The 16,274-nt window shown below is 40.1% G+C and overlaps 1 protein-coding gene across 1 annotated transcript; it reads right to left on the minus strand.

Annotated features, from left to right (window-relative positions):
- Positions 1–939: 939 nt before the first annotated feature.
- Positions 940–7,791, minus strand: arr3b (arrestin 3b, retinal (X-arrestin); the record flags this gene model as incomplete). The annotated part of the gene is made up of 15 exons (XM_084041769.1): positions 7,687–7,791; positions 6,040–6,070; positions 5,836–5,896; positions 5,652–5,696; positions 4,779–4,972; positions 4,595–4,654; positions 4,419–4,495; positions 4,142–4,277; positions 3,909–3,993; positions 3,608–3,680; positions 3,176–3,313; positions 2,625–2,702; positions 2,018–2,041; positions 1,645–1,694; positions 940–1,037 (listed from the first exon to the last, which is right to left on the minus strand). The coding sequence occupies exons 1-15, from the start codon at positions 7,692–7,694 to the stop codon at positions 940–942; spliced, it is 1,158 nt and encodes a 385-aa protein (XP_083897895.1). The 5' UTR covers positions 7,695–7,791.
- Positions 7,792–16,274: the final 8,483 nt, after the last annotated feature.

Below are 16,274 nucleotides of genomic sequence, written 5' to 3' on the forward strand. Positions count from 1 at the left end.
TCGACGCATCCGTGGGGGAATATGCGCACATGATCTGGCAACCCGGGAGGCAGTTCGTCCCATAGCTGGGCAGCCCCGTAACCATGGTGACAGTGTTTGACACAAAAACGCTAATAAGAAGCTGAGATTTGATGAAATTGAAAAACGGGCTTCACAGTTAAGTTCAGATGGTAATGGTCAATGGCTGTGTGCAAAATCAGAGCAATTGGTCCAGCCACTGAGGAGAACCGGGTAGCTTCACCTACTCACTCACTCACTCACTCACTCACCACTACAGACAGAGGTTACTAGAATTATAGTAGGATAGTAGGATAGTAGGATACAAGGGTCAATTTGGTTCCTAACTATTAATTTGGCTGGGGACCCCCTGGAACCCCCTCAAGGACCACTGGTGGTCCCCGGACCACTGGTTGAAAACCCCTGGGCTACAGGATGTATGGTGATATATGCAAATATGACTGTTTATTCTGTGTTCTTTGAGATATATTTCCTAATCTATGTTTAGCCAGACTAGGCTAATAATGATACATGTTTGAAGATACAGTATTACTAATTACTGTATATACAAAAATACAGATACAAATAATCAGAGATAAGGGAGTAGATTGGGGGGAAACAAAGTGTTTATTTTTTTCTGTTGTGTTCACAGATTGCTCTGCATCTGGTCATCATCATCATATCATATCCAAGTCCTAATGACGCAGCAGTAGAGATGATGAATATATAAATCTCTTCCCTTTCTGTATAACGTGCAAAAAAGAAAAAGAAAACACTACATTGTAAACTATGACACACTTCCACAATTGTAGAACATTTTAGAGCACACATTTATCTGTAGTTCAACCTATAGAGCCAGGAGAAGATTAGAGCTGCTTTGTCAGTGACATAGCTCTGACAATAATGCTTGAGTATCGACTCTGATGGCATGTTCTTCTGTCTTCAGATGAAGCTCTGTAGCTGTCTCCACCAGTCGTTTTCCCTTCTCTGGTCTCCTCTGAACCGTCCGGTGGTGCTTCTACTCAAGATTAATGTCCGATCTGAGGATATGAAACAATCAAAGAGCAGTTTCATCTATATAGCCTTTGAGTTCAACATCAACCCAAATTATGACTATACATACCTGCATGACAACACCACACTACTTAAAGAGCCATTTTATGTCTGCAATCTTTTATTTTATTTTTTATCAATTGTTTTTATTCATCATAATGCATAAACAATGCATAACATAGTATATTAGTCCATGCATCATGAATTAAAAAAACTAAACATAAACAAGATACATGTATCTCCTGAAGAGGAAAATGGCCTGAAACACATGCCACTGTATTTAAGGGAGCTCACCTGAACTATAGAGCCTTTAGTCCAATTTGCTGCAGTTCATAAAATACAAAAAAAAACATCAACTGTGTGTCACATACATACGTAATGAAGTATAAATCAAGCTTTACACAGTTAAAAATATTGTGTTTGTCACATAGTGTTATACTTACACTTCTGCTCCATGGACAGCAATGAGACAAGGCATTGAATGAAACAAGAGGAGAAGGGACAAATATTCAATTAGTTTTGTTTAAATTATTTTTCGTAACGCTCTCTTTCTTATGTCTGATACTGTAGGTTCCTGCAAAGCATTGCACTCACCTGCAGGTTTGGGTGACATCAGAATCAGGGGGACCTCAGCAGTGACATCACTGTAAGTAGAAAAAAAAAAGAAAAAAAAACATACATTTGTACCCACTATAACCCTGGCGTCCCTATTTTGGCATGTCATTATAGGCAAAATGTTATGAAAATGTTGTTATTATTATTATTATTTATATTATATAAATATATTATCTACCAGCTCACATCACATCTCAATGCAACATGTTGTGAGCTTGTAGATCATCTATTTTTGTTTGGAATGTTTGTAAAAATTAGGCTTAACAAGTTAAACTGAAGTACTATGTTTAGTGCATAAAAATAGCGTATGGTGGTGTGAATGCTGGCATGGAATCAATAAATTCTCTCTCACCTTGCTGTTAGGCCACCCAGAAGGCTGTGGTTAGAACAAAAAAACAAGTCAAAACATGCTAGAATAGAGATAATACAGCTACCCAGTGGTGGAAAAAGTACTCACATTCTTACTTAAGTAAAAGTATCAATACTGCAATGTAGAAATACTCTGTTACAAGTAAAAGTCCAGAATTCAAAATGTACTTGAGTAGAAGAACAAAAGTATTGCCATCAAAATGTACTTGAAGTACCAAAAGTAGAAAGTACTCATTATGCAGAATTCGAATGCATAAAATGTATAAACATTTTAGAAACTAGCAGATCGTCTATTTTCAAATGGACGAAATGTATACAAGACTGAAGTGGTTAATGTATGTTTTGTTATGATAATCAAAATCTACAAAGTAACAAGTAACTAAAGTTTTCAAATAATTGTAGTGGAGTAAAAAGTTCAATATTTGCCTCTGAGATGTAGAGGAGTAGAAGTAAAAGTAATGAATATTGGAAATACTCCAGTAAAGTAAAAAATACATTCAAATTGTACTTAAGTACAGTACTTACACAGTTACTTTACACCACTGATATCATACAGATGTACTGTCTATTGATACAGGTACAGGACTTACCCTCCACCTGAAATCATCAAGTTGACCTTTACTTTGTAGGCGATGACGATTCCCCGCATTTCGTTATTCCCTTGGCTCCTGTGAAAGTAGGAATAGGTTAACTTTGGCTGTTGGTTGCTTTAAGTCGATTACTTATATCACAGACTGTCAGAGAATAGATCCCAATTTATGCTTTGTCACACGACGGTGTACCTCACTGAAAATAATTTATTTTCCAGCCATAAATGTGTCCCGTAGTAACACGCATAAATTGGGCTTAATGAAACTGTGTCCTTGGCTTATGATTTTGCTTCAGTCTGATTTTGCAAGAGAAATAAGCGACAAGGTCTATGAAAACAAGCTCAAAAGAAACGACTATAGGCCACCTGAGCACTTTAAACCTACATACACCAGCTATTTGAAAATAGCAGATCTACAAGCTCACAACGTGCCGTGATGTGACGCGTTGTGAGCAACCTGCAACTAAGTACCAATATTTACAAGCGACTTTATAGAAAAACAAGCCCATAGTCGCTAATAATAAGCAGACATGGCAACCCTGCTTGGCTTACAGGGTGGTGGATGCCAGGTTGGTGTCTTCACTTTTCAACTGTCCGTCCACAGCAAGACCACGCTTCTCTGTGTTGTTGGACAGATTGGGAACCACTTTGTAGTCCTTCTCGAATGTTGAGTTGGCATTTATTGTCTCCCTGCATATGACAATGAGGAGAGGTTATGACTTGCGATTAAAACTACATTGATAATCATACTTGGTTAATTATACAAGTTCTTGAGTTGTCTAACTTCCTGCATTGATTTCACTTTACTTTCACTGGATATATTTTATTTGATCTTAAATGAAATTCATATAATACTACTAACAAACAGCCTCTTTTTTTCTCAAATATTTCTTTATAGTTATAAAGCCCCTTTTTACTTTAAATTACATGAATAGGAGTTGATTCTAACCCTGTAAATTAGTATAAAAATAATAAAATACTTACCCAAACTCCTCAGTGTGGACAGCTTTGCAGTAAGTGTCAGATGAGTAAAGTACTACAGATGTAGCCTGCTCCACTAAACAGAAGGAAAAAAATCTGTTAAAATCATGAGCTGCTTGAACACACACACACACACACACACACACACACACACACACACACACACACACACACACACACACACACACACACACACACACACACACACACACACACACACACACACACACTGCTCCTTTCAGTCTTGTTTTTGTCTCATAATCTCACACACTTATCTGTGATCTGTTTTCTTCTTACTACTCACCCGAGATTTTGATTTTCTTCACAACTTTGGCGGTCTCATTGTTGACTTTTACTTTCACACCGATTGGATCTCCGTGGTAGTAAAGCTAAGAGTGATAACAAGAAGTTGAATGACATTGAATCTAATACGTACTATAACAAGTACCCTTCATAATATGTGGATATATTTTACAGCACAATGGACAATGCAGTGTGTATGTAGTTTATGCAAAGTCATTCTAGGCCATGGTATACCTCCTTTTCCAGGGCGATCTCCAGGTGAACTGGTTTGTCAGTCATCATAAATTGTTTTGTGACTTCAGCCTTGGGTCCAGGTCTGGTGTTTGGCGGTGCAAACTGGACTTTACGGATCATCAGGCGGCAAGTGTCCCTGACACCAGAAAGAAAGACAGGTAGAGAGAATCAGAGGAGAGCCTCTACTACTTCTTCACTTATTTCATGATAGAGCACAAGGATGATTGTCGGTGTTGCAAGCTTATACAGAATATAGTTTGACTGTGAGCGTACATACTTCTTTGTAATTTCCTCATCTGGGTTGTCTCTTTCTTTGGCGATGTAGGCTTTCACCTCAAAGTCAACACCGCAAGCCTACAATAAAACAAAACAAAAGTTGTTGTATATTGAAAGTTAAAAGTCGTTAAGTATTAGGTAAATGATCAAGTAAAGAGGAATATAATTGTAGTCTACCTTGCCGGAATCTCCTGGCCCAGGCTGCAGGGAGACCGAGCATGGAAGATCTGTTGGCATCTGGGACAGACAGGAAAACCATTAGTAAGCCCACGAAGGGATATACAGTATATGCGCACGCCGCACAGTAAGGGTGTCAGAGGTTTAACATGTCAATACAGTTGAGAGTATAATCTTCAGACACCTGGAATGTAAAGGGTACTCCTTGCTCCCCAACTTTCTTCATCAGGGAATCAATCATTGGAGATTTAGGTGGCGTTCCACCTTCGGATGGATACAGCTGCTGGCGCAGAATCCAGATGTCTCTTCTGAAGGACAGGCCAATCACGTCCAAGTCGTCACTGCCATAGCGGAAGGCACAAGCAAGGTATATCCATACTGCAGAGGCAATGGACACAGGATCATGTTAGTCTTGGTTTGCATTTGGAGTTAAAATCCTGTTTTTCTCGTGTTTGTGTCCTAAATCAGTGAATGGGATACAAGCAGTGGTGGAAAGTAACTAAGTACATGTACATTGTTCTACAATTATTTGAAAAATTTAATAACAAGTTACTTAGTAGAATTGTATCGTTACATGTTATGAGCTTGTAGATCTACTATTTTCTAAAGATCTTTATACATTTTGAAAAATGGGACATTCTGCATATAAAGTACTTTTACTTTTGGTACTTTAAAGTGGCACTATGTAACTTTTTTAAATGAATATAATGTAGTGGTGGTTGTATTTTGTCTCCCTGCTCTTCTATTGAGACATTTAGATTGTGTTTAAGGTCATGTCTCACCTAGACACAGGATCTGACACAAATTATCAATTTATCCCCTGAGCAAGCAGGTAGGCTCTGATAAATGGTAAAAATGTCAGCACTTGTGCTGGAAACCGGTTTCATATCCGGAATGTTACATAGTGCAGCTTTAAGAATATTTTGATGCCAATACTTTTGCACTTTTACTCAAGTAAATTCTGAATACAGGACCTTTACTTGTAGCTTTTTAGTGTGATATTGATACTTTTACTTAAGCAAAAAAAAAAGAATCTTCCATCAGTGGATATAAGTACCTTTTCTGCCATTGAGATTAGCAGGATCAATTTTAACTACCCCATCTGCCAATAAGAAAAGAGAGAATGTTACACAGGCGCACACACACACACACACACACACACACACACACACACACACACACACACACACACACACACACACACACACACACACACACACTCAAAGCATAGGGCTACCTACCGACTACTTCAACACTGTCCACATTGTCACAAAACTCTCTCTTCCCCATGTACAAGGCGATCTAAAAGAAAATAAAGCCATAGAAAAAGATTACTCCTGAGTCAAATTCATTAGCATTTCAGGCTGCTGCCCAGAGCTACAAATTGCACCCCTTCCAAAAGCAGAGAAAGTCCCTCAAGTGATTACATTAGAGAGGCCACTTACATCGCCATTGCCACTGGTCTTCTTGTAAACCCTGAGAGGAAAAAAGTACAGTCAAGGAATTAAAACATCATCTCAGGGACACCTGTTACACTGCTGCCAGTCTTCAATTCCAATTAGGACTAAAGGTCAGGATGACATTGACCCCTCACTCCGCCCATTTCTGTGAACATGGATTAGTGCCTAGGCCTAGCAAGGCACCTGCTGTTGTATAATCTGTACACAACACAGCACTTATGTAACATTTCAAGGTGAAAAGTCCCTGTTTTGATTGAGTATTATGTCAAGCCTGATAAGTATAAACTAGTCTTCACACTCACTGTGCATCAGACTCCATACTGCTGGTGTAGGAAGTTTGTTGGTTTTACATTGAATTATATTAGCTGATAGTGTTGCCATTCTGGCTCAGCCTTGTGTATTGTAATCCATTTATTTTGTGGATGATCTGACAAAACGAAGCCAGTAATCCCTTGTAGAGGTTGCTGCTTCCTGCGCTTTAAATTCCAAGTGTTCATTCTTTTCCCCTCTGCATCTATTTATTCTTGAGAGTGACAGTGAGGGAGAGATAGGAAAGCATAGAGTTTGTATTTGTTGATATGTATTATTATGTTAATTTTGTTGATGAAAATTGAATACATAGGACCACAATGGAAACAGGTCCCCAGGACCTTTTTGTGTTATCCCTTTAGCTTTAATGTGTTACTGTACCACATCTGTTTACACTTCTGACTAATGAAAAAATATCCAATCAAAAAAAGGAGGCAGAGCGAGAGGGGATCGACTATTTTCGCAGAATGTTTTGCCTAGTATGACATGCCCAGAATAGGGACGCCAGTGTTCATATGGCTAATTAATTTCTGCGGTTGGTGGATGTTGTGAAGACATTTGTTTCGCTTAAAGGGGATAACGTGCAGCAAAGGGGATGACATGCAGCAAAGAGCCTCTGTCAGATTCGAACCCAGGCAAACTGTGGGAAGAAGGACTACCACATACTTATTTATGTGGTATGCACTCTTACCAGGTGAGCCACCGGGGTGCCCCCCCCCAGTGTTAATTGAACATATTTACACTCTCAAGGTAAATGATCAATTAGGACTTTGCTGTCTTTAGTGTCAACTCTTTTAAAAGTTTCTTGATTCTCTAAACAGCTCTTCCAAGATCAAATCTACATGATCCGTCTTACTCAGGGTTTATCCATGTGCTGTAAGACCAAGGTGTTGAAGGCATGGCATAAACCCTACATGTTACTGCTAATGTACAGTTACAGTAACACTGCTGGTCAGCTTCTTTGTGTGTTTCTGAATGAATATACTCTTTGATCCCAGGGTGCAACTGAGCCAATCTAATTTAAATCACATCAATTTACAAAAATAATCATCTATATGTGAAAACAGTATAAAAAATAGGCACTCCAGTTTCTAATTCTGTTGCAGTTCAGTAATTGTTTTGATGTTTTCTAGAGCTGAGGGACAATTAATGTTGAAAGCAGACAGTTTTGAGTTGTTACATCATTACTGAATAGCATTCAGTGCTAGAGATATTCAATGTCCATTAGAAAGGATAACTGAATAGCATGGACACACCTAACTATGACACAAACGCTTCTTAATACATTTGAGGAGTTGAAAGAATAATCAATTCAATACTCACTTTGCCATGGCTGTGACTAAGATGCTGAGGGTGGCTGTGAATGAAAGACAAAAACAACATGGTTATCAAAACTTAATTGATGAATTGATGAATTGATAATGAATTACTTAACATCATAGGATTTGTCAGTAAACAACAGTATTACAACAATGATTTGTATTGAAATGTGAATTTCCTTTAACCAGGAAGTCACTGCAAGATTAAAACATATTTTCGCAAGTGAGACCTCGCAATGAAAAGTCCACATTAAGAACACAATTGGATACATTAAATTACAAATTGGATGTACAAGTTCAAGTTCAAGTCGGTCTGCTTGGGTTAGGTTTTAGACAGGGTTTTATGTTTTTCCTTTAACTGAATTACAACTGTTTCATTGCACATGTGAACCTCAGATTGGTTCTCATCTTTGAGTGGAAATCAACGCCCCAGTAGATTATCTGATAATGATCCTAAATGAACTGGTACTGTAACCATCAGAGTGTAGGACCATCCTCAGGCAGAACCATTGTCTCAGTAGTAAGATAATATCACCATGGTATAGTACACATAATTATGAATCATTGTACCATTCAAAAAGTAGCGCACCTGTGCCATAGAATATGATGATATGATATTAAATATGCAGTCATTATTGAATGACACTTTTATTAAAAAATGGAAAGTTATTTGAGATACCATCATCATGGTATGTTGTTAGAGTAAGCCCTACTCACCTTTTTCCTCAGTTTCCCTGTGTTGTATTCTGTGTAATCCGTTAAGTGTCACTGTCACCGCAACACTCTGGTGTGGTAGTACAGTATGGTATGAGCGCTAGTCACTGCTGCCACCTGTGCCTTTATACAGCGACCTCTCAACCTTGTAAGCCCTGCCTTCAGCTTACACAGCCTGTCAGAGGAGGCTTCTTTTAGAGACAATCTCATTAATTCATTAGCCCACTTGCCTTTTTGGGTCCACAACCAGTTTAAAAATAATCAGAGTATGGGACTCGAAGGGATTAAAGCCAAAATAGGAGTGCTTAAAATACAGGAATTGCTTTTGTTTGGGTTACATATGTGTTGCAAAAACAGCTCTTAATTATCCCTGGTTACATGGCAGCCATTTTGTCTGTGTCCAATTAACCTCTGAGACTTTACACAGTGGAGTAGGGCAACGGATAACAAGGCACTAGGCACGTAGATCTGTCTCTAGTGGTGCTATCGCGTGTACCACTACTTTTAGTCTACAACTACAGATTATACGTATATCTACACAGCACAGTACACACGTGTTTATCTCTAAAAGTTTAAAAATGGACCTGTGAAATGAACACAGAGATTTTACTGTTTATCTGTTTATAATACAGTGTGTTTATCAATCAATCAATGACCAGTGGTTGACCTGGTCAACAAAGCAAACTATTATGTTAAATGTTATTTGTAAATAATTGTATGCATTCTGACACATAGATTTAAAAATATATATTATTATGGAAAAGTAATTCAAAATCATTAAAGGATGCACAATGGATGACACAATTTACCACTTTAACCCTCTTGTGTGAATCTATAAAATCTAAGTGACAAACCAACCTTTCAGCCTTATTTTGTGGTTGAAATGCCAGGTCTGGTAATTGAATAGTTGTGGACATGTTGGAGGAAATTGACTAAAAACTCATATTTTACTTCTTGGTCCTGAGGTTATTGTAAAATATTAGCTTGTTCTCATTTTGTTCTGTTTTACTGTGCTTAACATAGTAAGTTTAAACCCTCATACCATGCAAATGTTTTGTTGTATCACTATTACCGTTTCTCCATGTACACAGAGATAAAGGGGAAAAAATCCCCCCAAAAAGGGAATACAAATGTACCTATGTACCTCTGTAACCATTCCCTAATAAAAATATTAAACAAAAAAATAAATAAACTGATATACTCCACAAAACAAAAAAAATAAAATGATATATATATATGTATTAGCTTGTTCTCAATAGAGCACCGAAGTCTGACGTAATTTACTCATCCTACCTGGGTTGCGGTTTATTTCCCCCATTCAGAATTCCCATAGACTTGTTTAATATCGCGTCAAATAAGAACTGTGTTCCAAAAATAAACAAATGACCCCGGTGGTTTGACTCATATGGATATGAAGCATCAACTGACGGTGAGAAAACGCTAATGTTACTACGGCCAAATTAGTTACATTTTTGCCAGAAATAGACTTTATCAAATATGAGTGACTGACTATCATAAACAATACAGCGACACCTCCCTGACAATATCGCCGGGACAGTTTGTTTATTTTTGGACCACAATTCTTACATGAGACGATTCTAAGATGACCCAATGTTATTCTCCATAGAGAAATTACTTCCGCAACCCAGGGGATGAACGAGTGACGTCAGGACTTCAGTACTCTATAAAGGTGGGAGGTTCATGCCTATAGACTTTAAACGAGCAGTGGCGTAAATATGTTATTATAGTCACTAGTCAGTACTTTGTTGGATTGTGGTAGCTTTAGTGGCCAGCATGACAGATGGCTCCTCAGCCAACCCATGTAGCAATCTATCCACGTGGCAGCTTCAGGGAAAATGCGTAACGGGCGCTCGGGTGGCGCAGTGCTAAAGTCCCTGCCCACCACTACGGAGGTTTTGGGTTCAAAGCCACCGTGGTGCAAATGGCTTTGTCGGGCGTGCACAAACACAATTGGCCCGTGTTCGGGGGAGGGAAGCTGAGCGGAGAGGGTGATATTGGTCATTGCACGTACGTTGGGTAGGAGGAGTAGGCCGAAGGCTCTCAGGCTGGGGCAGCACCTTTCACCAGGGAGTGTTGGGTGGGAGGAGTAGGCCGAAGGCTCTACGCCCTCCTGGTTTTATTTAGCGAAAGTCCTTAAGCCAAGCAGTTGCCTCCTGGTCTGCTGTATGGAGGGTCACTAATCCTCCTTTCAGTCTTTGGAGAGGACAAACTTCTATGATGTGCTCCATAGTTTGCTCCTCTCCACAAGCACACAGTGGGCTTGGGCTACTGCCCCTTTTGTGAAGGCTGGCCAAGCAGGGGCCATGTCCAGTCCTGAATCGATTGAGCGTAGAGTAAATCACTGTCTCCTTGGGAGGTTGGTCTCAAGGACCTGTTGGTTGGGGTCTGACACCAGATGTTTGTTTGGGACCTCCTTGGACTCCCATTCATTTTTCCAAGCTGATTGGATGGTGAAGTCAGCTGGTGGGGTGTTCTTCCAAATTGGTCGTCTGGAGAGAAGTCGAGCAGTGGGTGGGTTGTAGATGTCTGCATGGATTGGTAGATGGGAAGACAGGACCAGACAGGGGCACAATATTCTGCTGCAGAATATGCAAGGGCCAGTGCTAAGGTGCGCAGTGTGGAGGCTGCCGCCATTTTGCACCAGCGAGCTTGCAGAGCAGGTTATTTCTTGACTTCCACCAGTCCTCCTGGTGGGGGTTCCTCACTGGCAGGTGAGCCAGTGTAGGATACAACGGCAGTAACAACAAAGAAATGTGTGTGGGGAGGAGTCAATTGGCATAATGACAAAATTGGGGAGAAAAAGGGGGTAAAAAATAATTGGCTACTCTAAATAAAATAGTAATAATTTAAAAAAAAGTGTAACAAGGTAATAAGTACACTGTGTATCACTATCGATTGATTGATTGATTGATTGATTGATTGAATACTTTATTTAGCAGTTTGCAAAAGAAGCTAATGCACCATTTCTGGTGATAGGCTTGGACTTTTTACAGGGGCCTGTTCCGAATTGCAGCCACCTGTAAGTGTTCTATTAGAGCGGTTTTGAGGTTTTTGGAGAGTGTAGTAAGGATTCTCACTTTTTTATGACTGTTGGAAGGGCATTCCACATTTTGGTGGCATAGCAGTAGAACAAGGTTAACCAGAGCTCCCTCTGGTGTTATGATTTTTGACGTCTCGTGGCATACATACTTGACGGAGATGGGGATTGACGTACGTCGGGGGTGAGGAACTGGTACATTCTTTACATCAGTGCATTCAGTGTATTCATAGTTTGAGACGTTGCTTATGCGTGATTAGGGCCAAGAGGCTATTCATCCTCCAGAGGGAAGCAGTGAACGTACGTCAGGTACGTCAGGTTGAGCTCAGAGCTAACCTGACGGATGACATAATCGACGGACAAAACCCCCCATCCCCCCTCCCCTTTTTGGTCTCCCTCTCCGTTCCTTATGCTTACTTAAGGGTCTTACGTCGAGTATGAATAGGCCTTAACGATTTTGAAGTAGTTTGACAGGTACATGGGTGTCTTTGTGGTGTAGTGTATCTTGTAGACCAGGCCCATTGCAAGTTGCTGTACTCTGTCCTCTACCCTGAGCCATCCCACCCTAGCAAAATGAGCAGGGGTTAGATGATTCATGATTGATGATGAGTCATGCAATTAGCAGATTAAAGCATTATTCTGTTCAATTGGTGATAGAGATTGGTTCAAAGGTGAATAGCAGCAGGTGTCTGATAAATCTCATCACACAAGACAAACTGACCAAAAATATTTGCTAAAACACGAAAGGGATATTTCACTTTCAAGTAAAATAAGCTGAAAAAAGTAATGGAAAAATCACGCCCCCCCACGCATTAGAAGGACATTCTAATGTGTGGGGGAGCCGTGAAGAAAAATGTATTGTGTTCATACTTACTAAGAAGTATGCTATGAGCTGGGGCGCTTCATTGAAATATTGTCACCATGGCTTGAATTTAGATATTCGTGTATCTACTTTAATAACGCAGGTAGGTTACCCTCCGTGAGTGTGTTACTGAGATGTACTGTATTTAAATCTGATGTTTGGAGAACATTGTCACCTCTGGAGTGTTAAGATGTTACAGACTAAAGAATGGGGTGTCCCCTGGTCAGAGGCTTGCGGAAGGTCTCGACACCTCTGCAGCCAGCTATAATTAATGATGGAGACCATGGGATCTCCTTAAAGCTGCCCAGGTAGGGCATGCATCAGGACTGCTGATTAGATGGCCTGCTCATCAGCTGGTGGGTGACCCAAAGGTCACAAGGGAAATACCTGCAAAGTTATCCTGTGTAATACCTTTAAGCACTTCTTGGAAACTGGCTACTGGTGCCATCTGTGGAGCTAACTCTCTGTCTGTCTGTAAGTCTGCCTGTCTTTCTGCCTGTGTCAGAATGGTTTAGCCTCCATCCATACAGTTTAACTACAGTGACAAATATCCTTTAAAGGGGAATACCACTCATTTTCAACATTGAACCATGTCAGAGCTGTTATAAAATAAGAAAAAACTCCCCCCCCCCCCTCTATGTTGCCTAGAACTGGAGAATTGATTGTTGGGGTCATGTGATCAGTGACATACGGAAGGTGTACTCTTTGGCTCCACTCCGCCCTCTAGGCTGCGTCATTCACTAGAATTTCACTTCCAGCTGAAACAGTGCGACTTTCACAAGACATTGTACTTGTAGATAATAGAAATCAATTGGCTGGAAGGGAAATTCACCATTCTAGTGAAGAGTACACAAGAGTACACCTTCCGTATGTCACTGATCACATGACCCCAACAATCAATTCTCCAGTTCTAGGCGACATAGAAGGGGGGGGGGGACTTTTTTCTTATTTCCACACAACAGCTCTAAGGTATATTATGACATGGTTCAATGTTGAAAATGAGTGGTATTCCCCTTTAAGGAGCAATTCCCCCATTTTCAATATTATCTTCTTATAATTGGTCCTCATTAATGCTCATTATAAGATAGCACCATTTCTGTCTACTCGCTCTGTGTCTCAGAGGAGGGAGGGCTGTGGACAGTTCAGAAACCTGCCTTCAGTACCAATGACGTCATCAATGGGGATTCCAAGATAGAATGTCATTTGTTTGTTTTCACCAACCTTTGTCCTTAAGGGTTAGGTAAGGGTTTCCAACCCGGAAATTGCTTTAGGGACTGGAGTGTGTTATATGTATGGCTTCTGTTGCGTCTTACGAATAAGCCTCTTAGTTACAGGTCTTTGCACTTCTTGAATTGAACTTTGACACTCTGAGCTGCTGTAAGAGCAACTCAAATTGCCTTCCCTCACACACATACACTCCTTTAACGGGCTTACCGAAACACACTCTAGATGTGCTGTCAATGAATCAAGACTGTCAGAATATAGTGGGTGTCTGCTGTATATTGGTGGTTGTTCATAACTTGAATCTTATGTGATCTGGAAGATCGTGGAGCTCAATTATTTCAGATGTGTTATCGCAAAGGCAGACCGTTTCAATAGCTTTATACAATTTAATGCTATCTAGAGAAAAGACAGTAAGAAAGATTAAATGAATCCAATTTTCTCATATTTCTCAACTGATTTACTTTCTGGTTTCTTTCATTATGCTGGTTTTGGCAGTGAGAGGTTAGGGTGGTCACATAATCCCCTTACAGTTAAGCCTGCACCAGTTTAGACATACATACATTTTACATGGATTGACATATTGCCCTCTTGCTGGTCTGCTGACTGTCCAGCATCATGACATAACCACATCTTTATTGTGCTCCATATGTTACCAAACTGAAACAGTGCTAACTGGATTTTGATTCTGAACCAATCAAAAGTTTTCCTATATGGCTGTTGGTGAATTGGGCAAGGTTCCAGCTACATTCAGTATCCAAAGTATGGTGTTTTATAACCTGTATCATTGTTTTGAAATAATGGAATAAAGGAATGTGTTTATCATTAAGGTGAAATTCCCATTGGTGATCAGGATGTGTATAATTCTTTGTAATATTATATTATTTAGACACTGTGTGTGTGTGAATGGGTAAATGTGAAGTACATTGTAGAGGGAGGGGTCGAAATGCAGTCCATTTACTATTCGTGTTTAGTGCTCACAAGGGAGTCATCCATATGTTCCCCGGGTTCTATGTTCCCCCACTAAGTACGGTCCCCTCACAAGCATAAAAGAATCAAAACGCTGTGAAAGTTTACTCTTGAAACCATAAACCATAATGTGTTTTGGGCACATAATGGAGTACCCTGTATCCAGTGCTAGGGATGCACAGTATATCGGCCATCATATCTGTATCGCCGATAATTACTTTTTAGCATTAGCGATATTGGGATTGTAGATATCTAAATTATTCTCGATATGTGCCAAGTGCCAACCACATTGACGTATTGGTGGAAAAACAGCTTGTGTTAACCTATCTGATAAAATGGACTGCTCATCAGCTGGGGGATGACCCAAAGTTCACAAGTTCCATACCGTTTAGCAGTAATTGGCTGGCTGCCTGCTCTAACTACAGTACTTACATGTTTTAAGTCAGTTTGGACAGACATGTGGGGCATTGTAATTTACATTACCGCCCTGATTTTTGTTCTCAGTCTGGCCCTGTACAAACATAACTCACACAAGACATTAATGATAAGCATTCTTTGATAAGCATTATTTGATTGTCATTGCCGTGTGCCTTTTCATAGGCACACAACACCAAAACAGTGTTAGTTAGTTAGTTAGTAGTTAATTAGTTAGTTTATTTGTTTCGGTCATGATTTCACAAAACAGTTGAACATACATACACACACATGCACATGCACCACACCACACAGACACAACAATGGAGGGAGGTAGGGGTGTGCCCCCTATAGCGAAAATTTTCACTCCACTGATCCACTTTCTAGTTTGGTATGTGCATCTTCACCAATCATTACAGTAAAAAAAATAACATAGCCTTAAAAGAGTGCAGAGTTGAAGAAGCAAATCTCCATCGGGAGAGTTACAGAGGTTGGGGGCTGCCACACTGAAGGCCATATCCCCAAAGGTCTGCATGCTGGTGCAGGGAATAGGAGCGCTGCGGTCCTATTCAGACATGCGGTCCGACTGCAGGTTCTGTGAGTGGGGATGTTTATGGAGGAGGTCTGATAGGTACTTTTGAAGCTAGGGCACTGACACATTTATAGGTGAGGAGGAGAAGTTTGTAAGTAATGCTATTACAGTATAACAGGTGTACGGTAATCCCTACTGGTGGAAACTGGCATTGAAATATACTGTAGGTATTGATATCAATATTGGTCGATATTGGTGGATAAAATCCTATGTCATGCATCCCTAGCCAGAGTCCTTGACCGAGTCAATAGCCTAGAGCAGGATTTTCTATTTTTTGCAATGGCAGATTCGTCTGGCTCCCAGGCTACTCAGTGGCTGCCCACTGCTTCAGTAGAACTGCAACTGTTATTTTAATTGTTTTGTACGCATCTATTTATCTTTATGTGTATGTCTCTACAGGGGGCTTGTGTATGAGGCCATCATTTGACCCATGCTCAACCCTGTTTTAGATGCTACCACAGTGCAGTGACTATGAAACAACAAGAAAGTGTTGCTGCAACAACACTGCCATCAGATGGAACATGTTGGTAAGGTTGCACCCTTGATGTGGCTGGAGCTTACTGACTGAGGTCTGCATAACCATGGAGACCTCTCTGCTCGTATCCAATCAGAGCCCTCTTATAGTCTTTTTTCGTTCCTATTGCCGATGATGATTAGAGAAACATGACAATAATAACATGATTGCAAAGCAAGCAGGAAAATGGTGAATAAAGAGTACTTGGTTGCTATAAATGCAAGAGATTTTATCTTAAGGGTCCAATG

Source organism: Gymnoscopelus microlampas (genome assembly GCF_963454915.1).
Source record: "Gymnoscopelus microlampas genome assembly, chromosome: 18".
In the NCBI taxonomy this organism is placed as follows: Eukaryota; Metazoa; Chordata; class Actinopteri; order Myctophiformes; family Myctophidae; genus Gymnoscopelus; species Gymnoscopelus microlampas.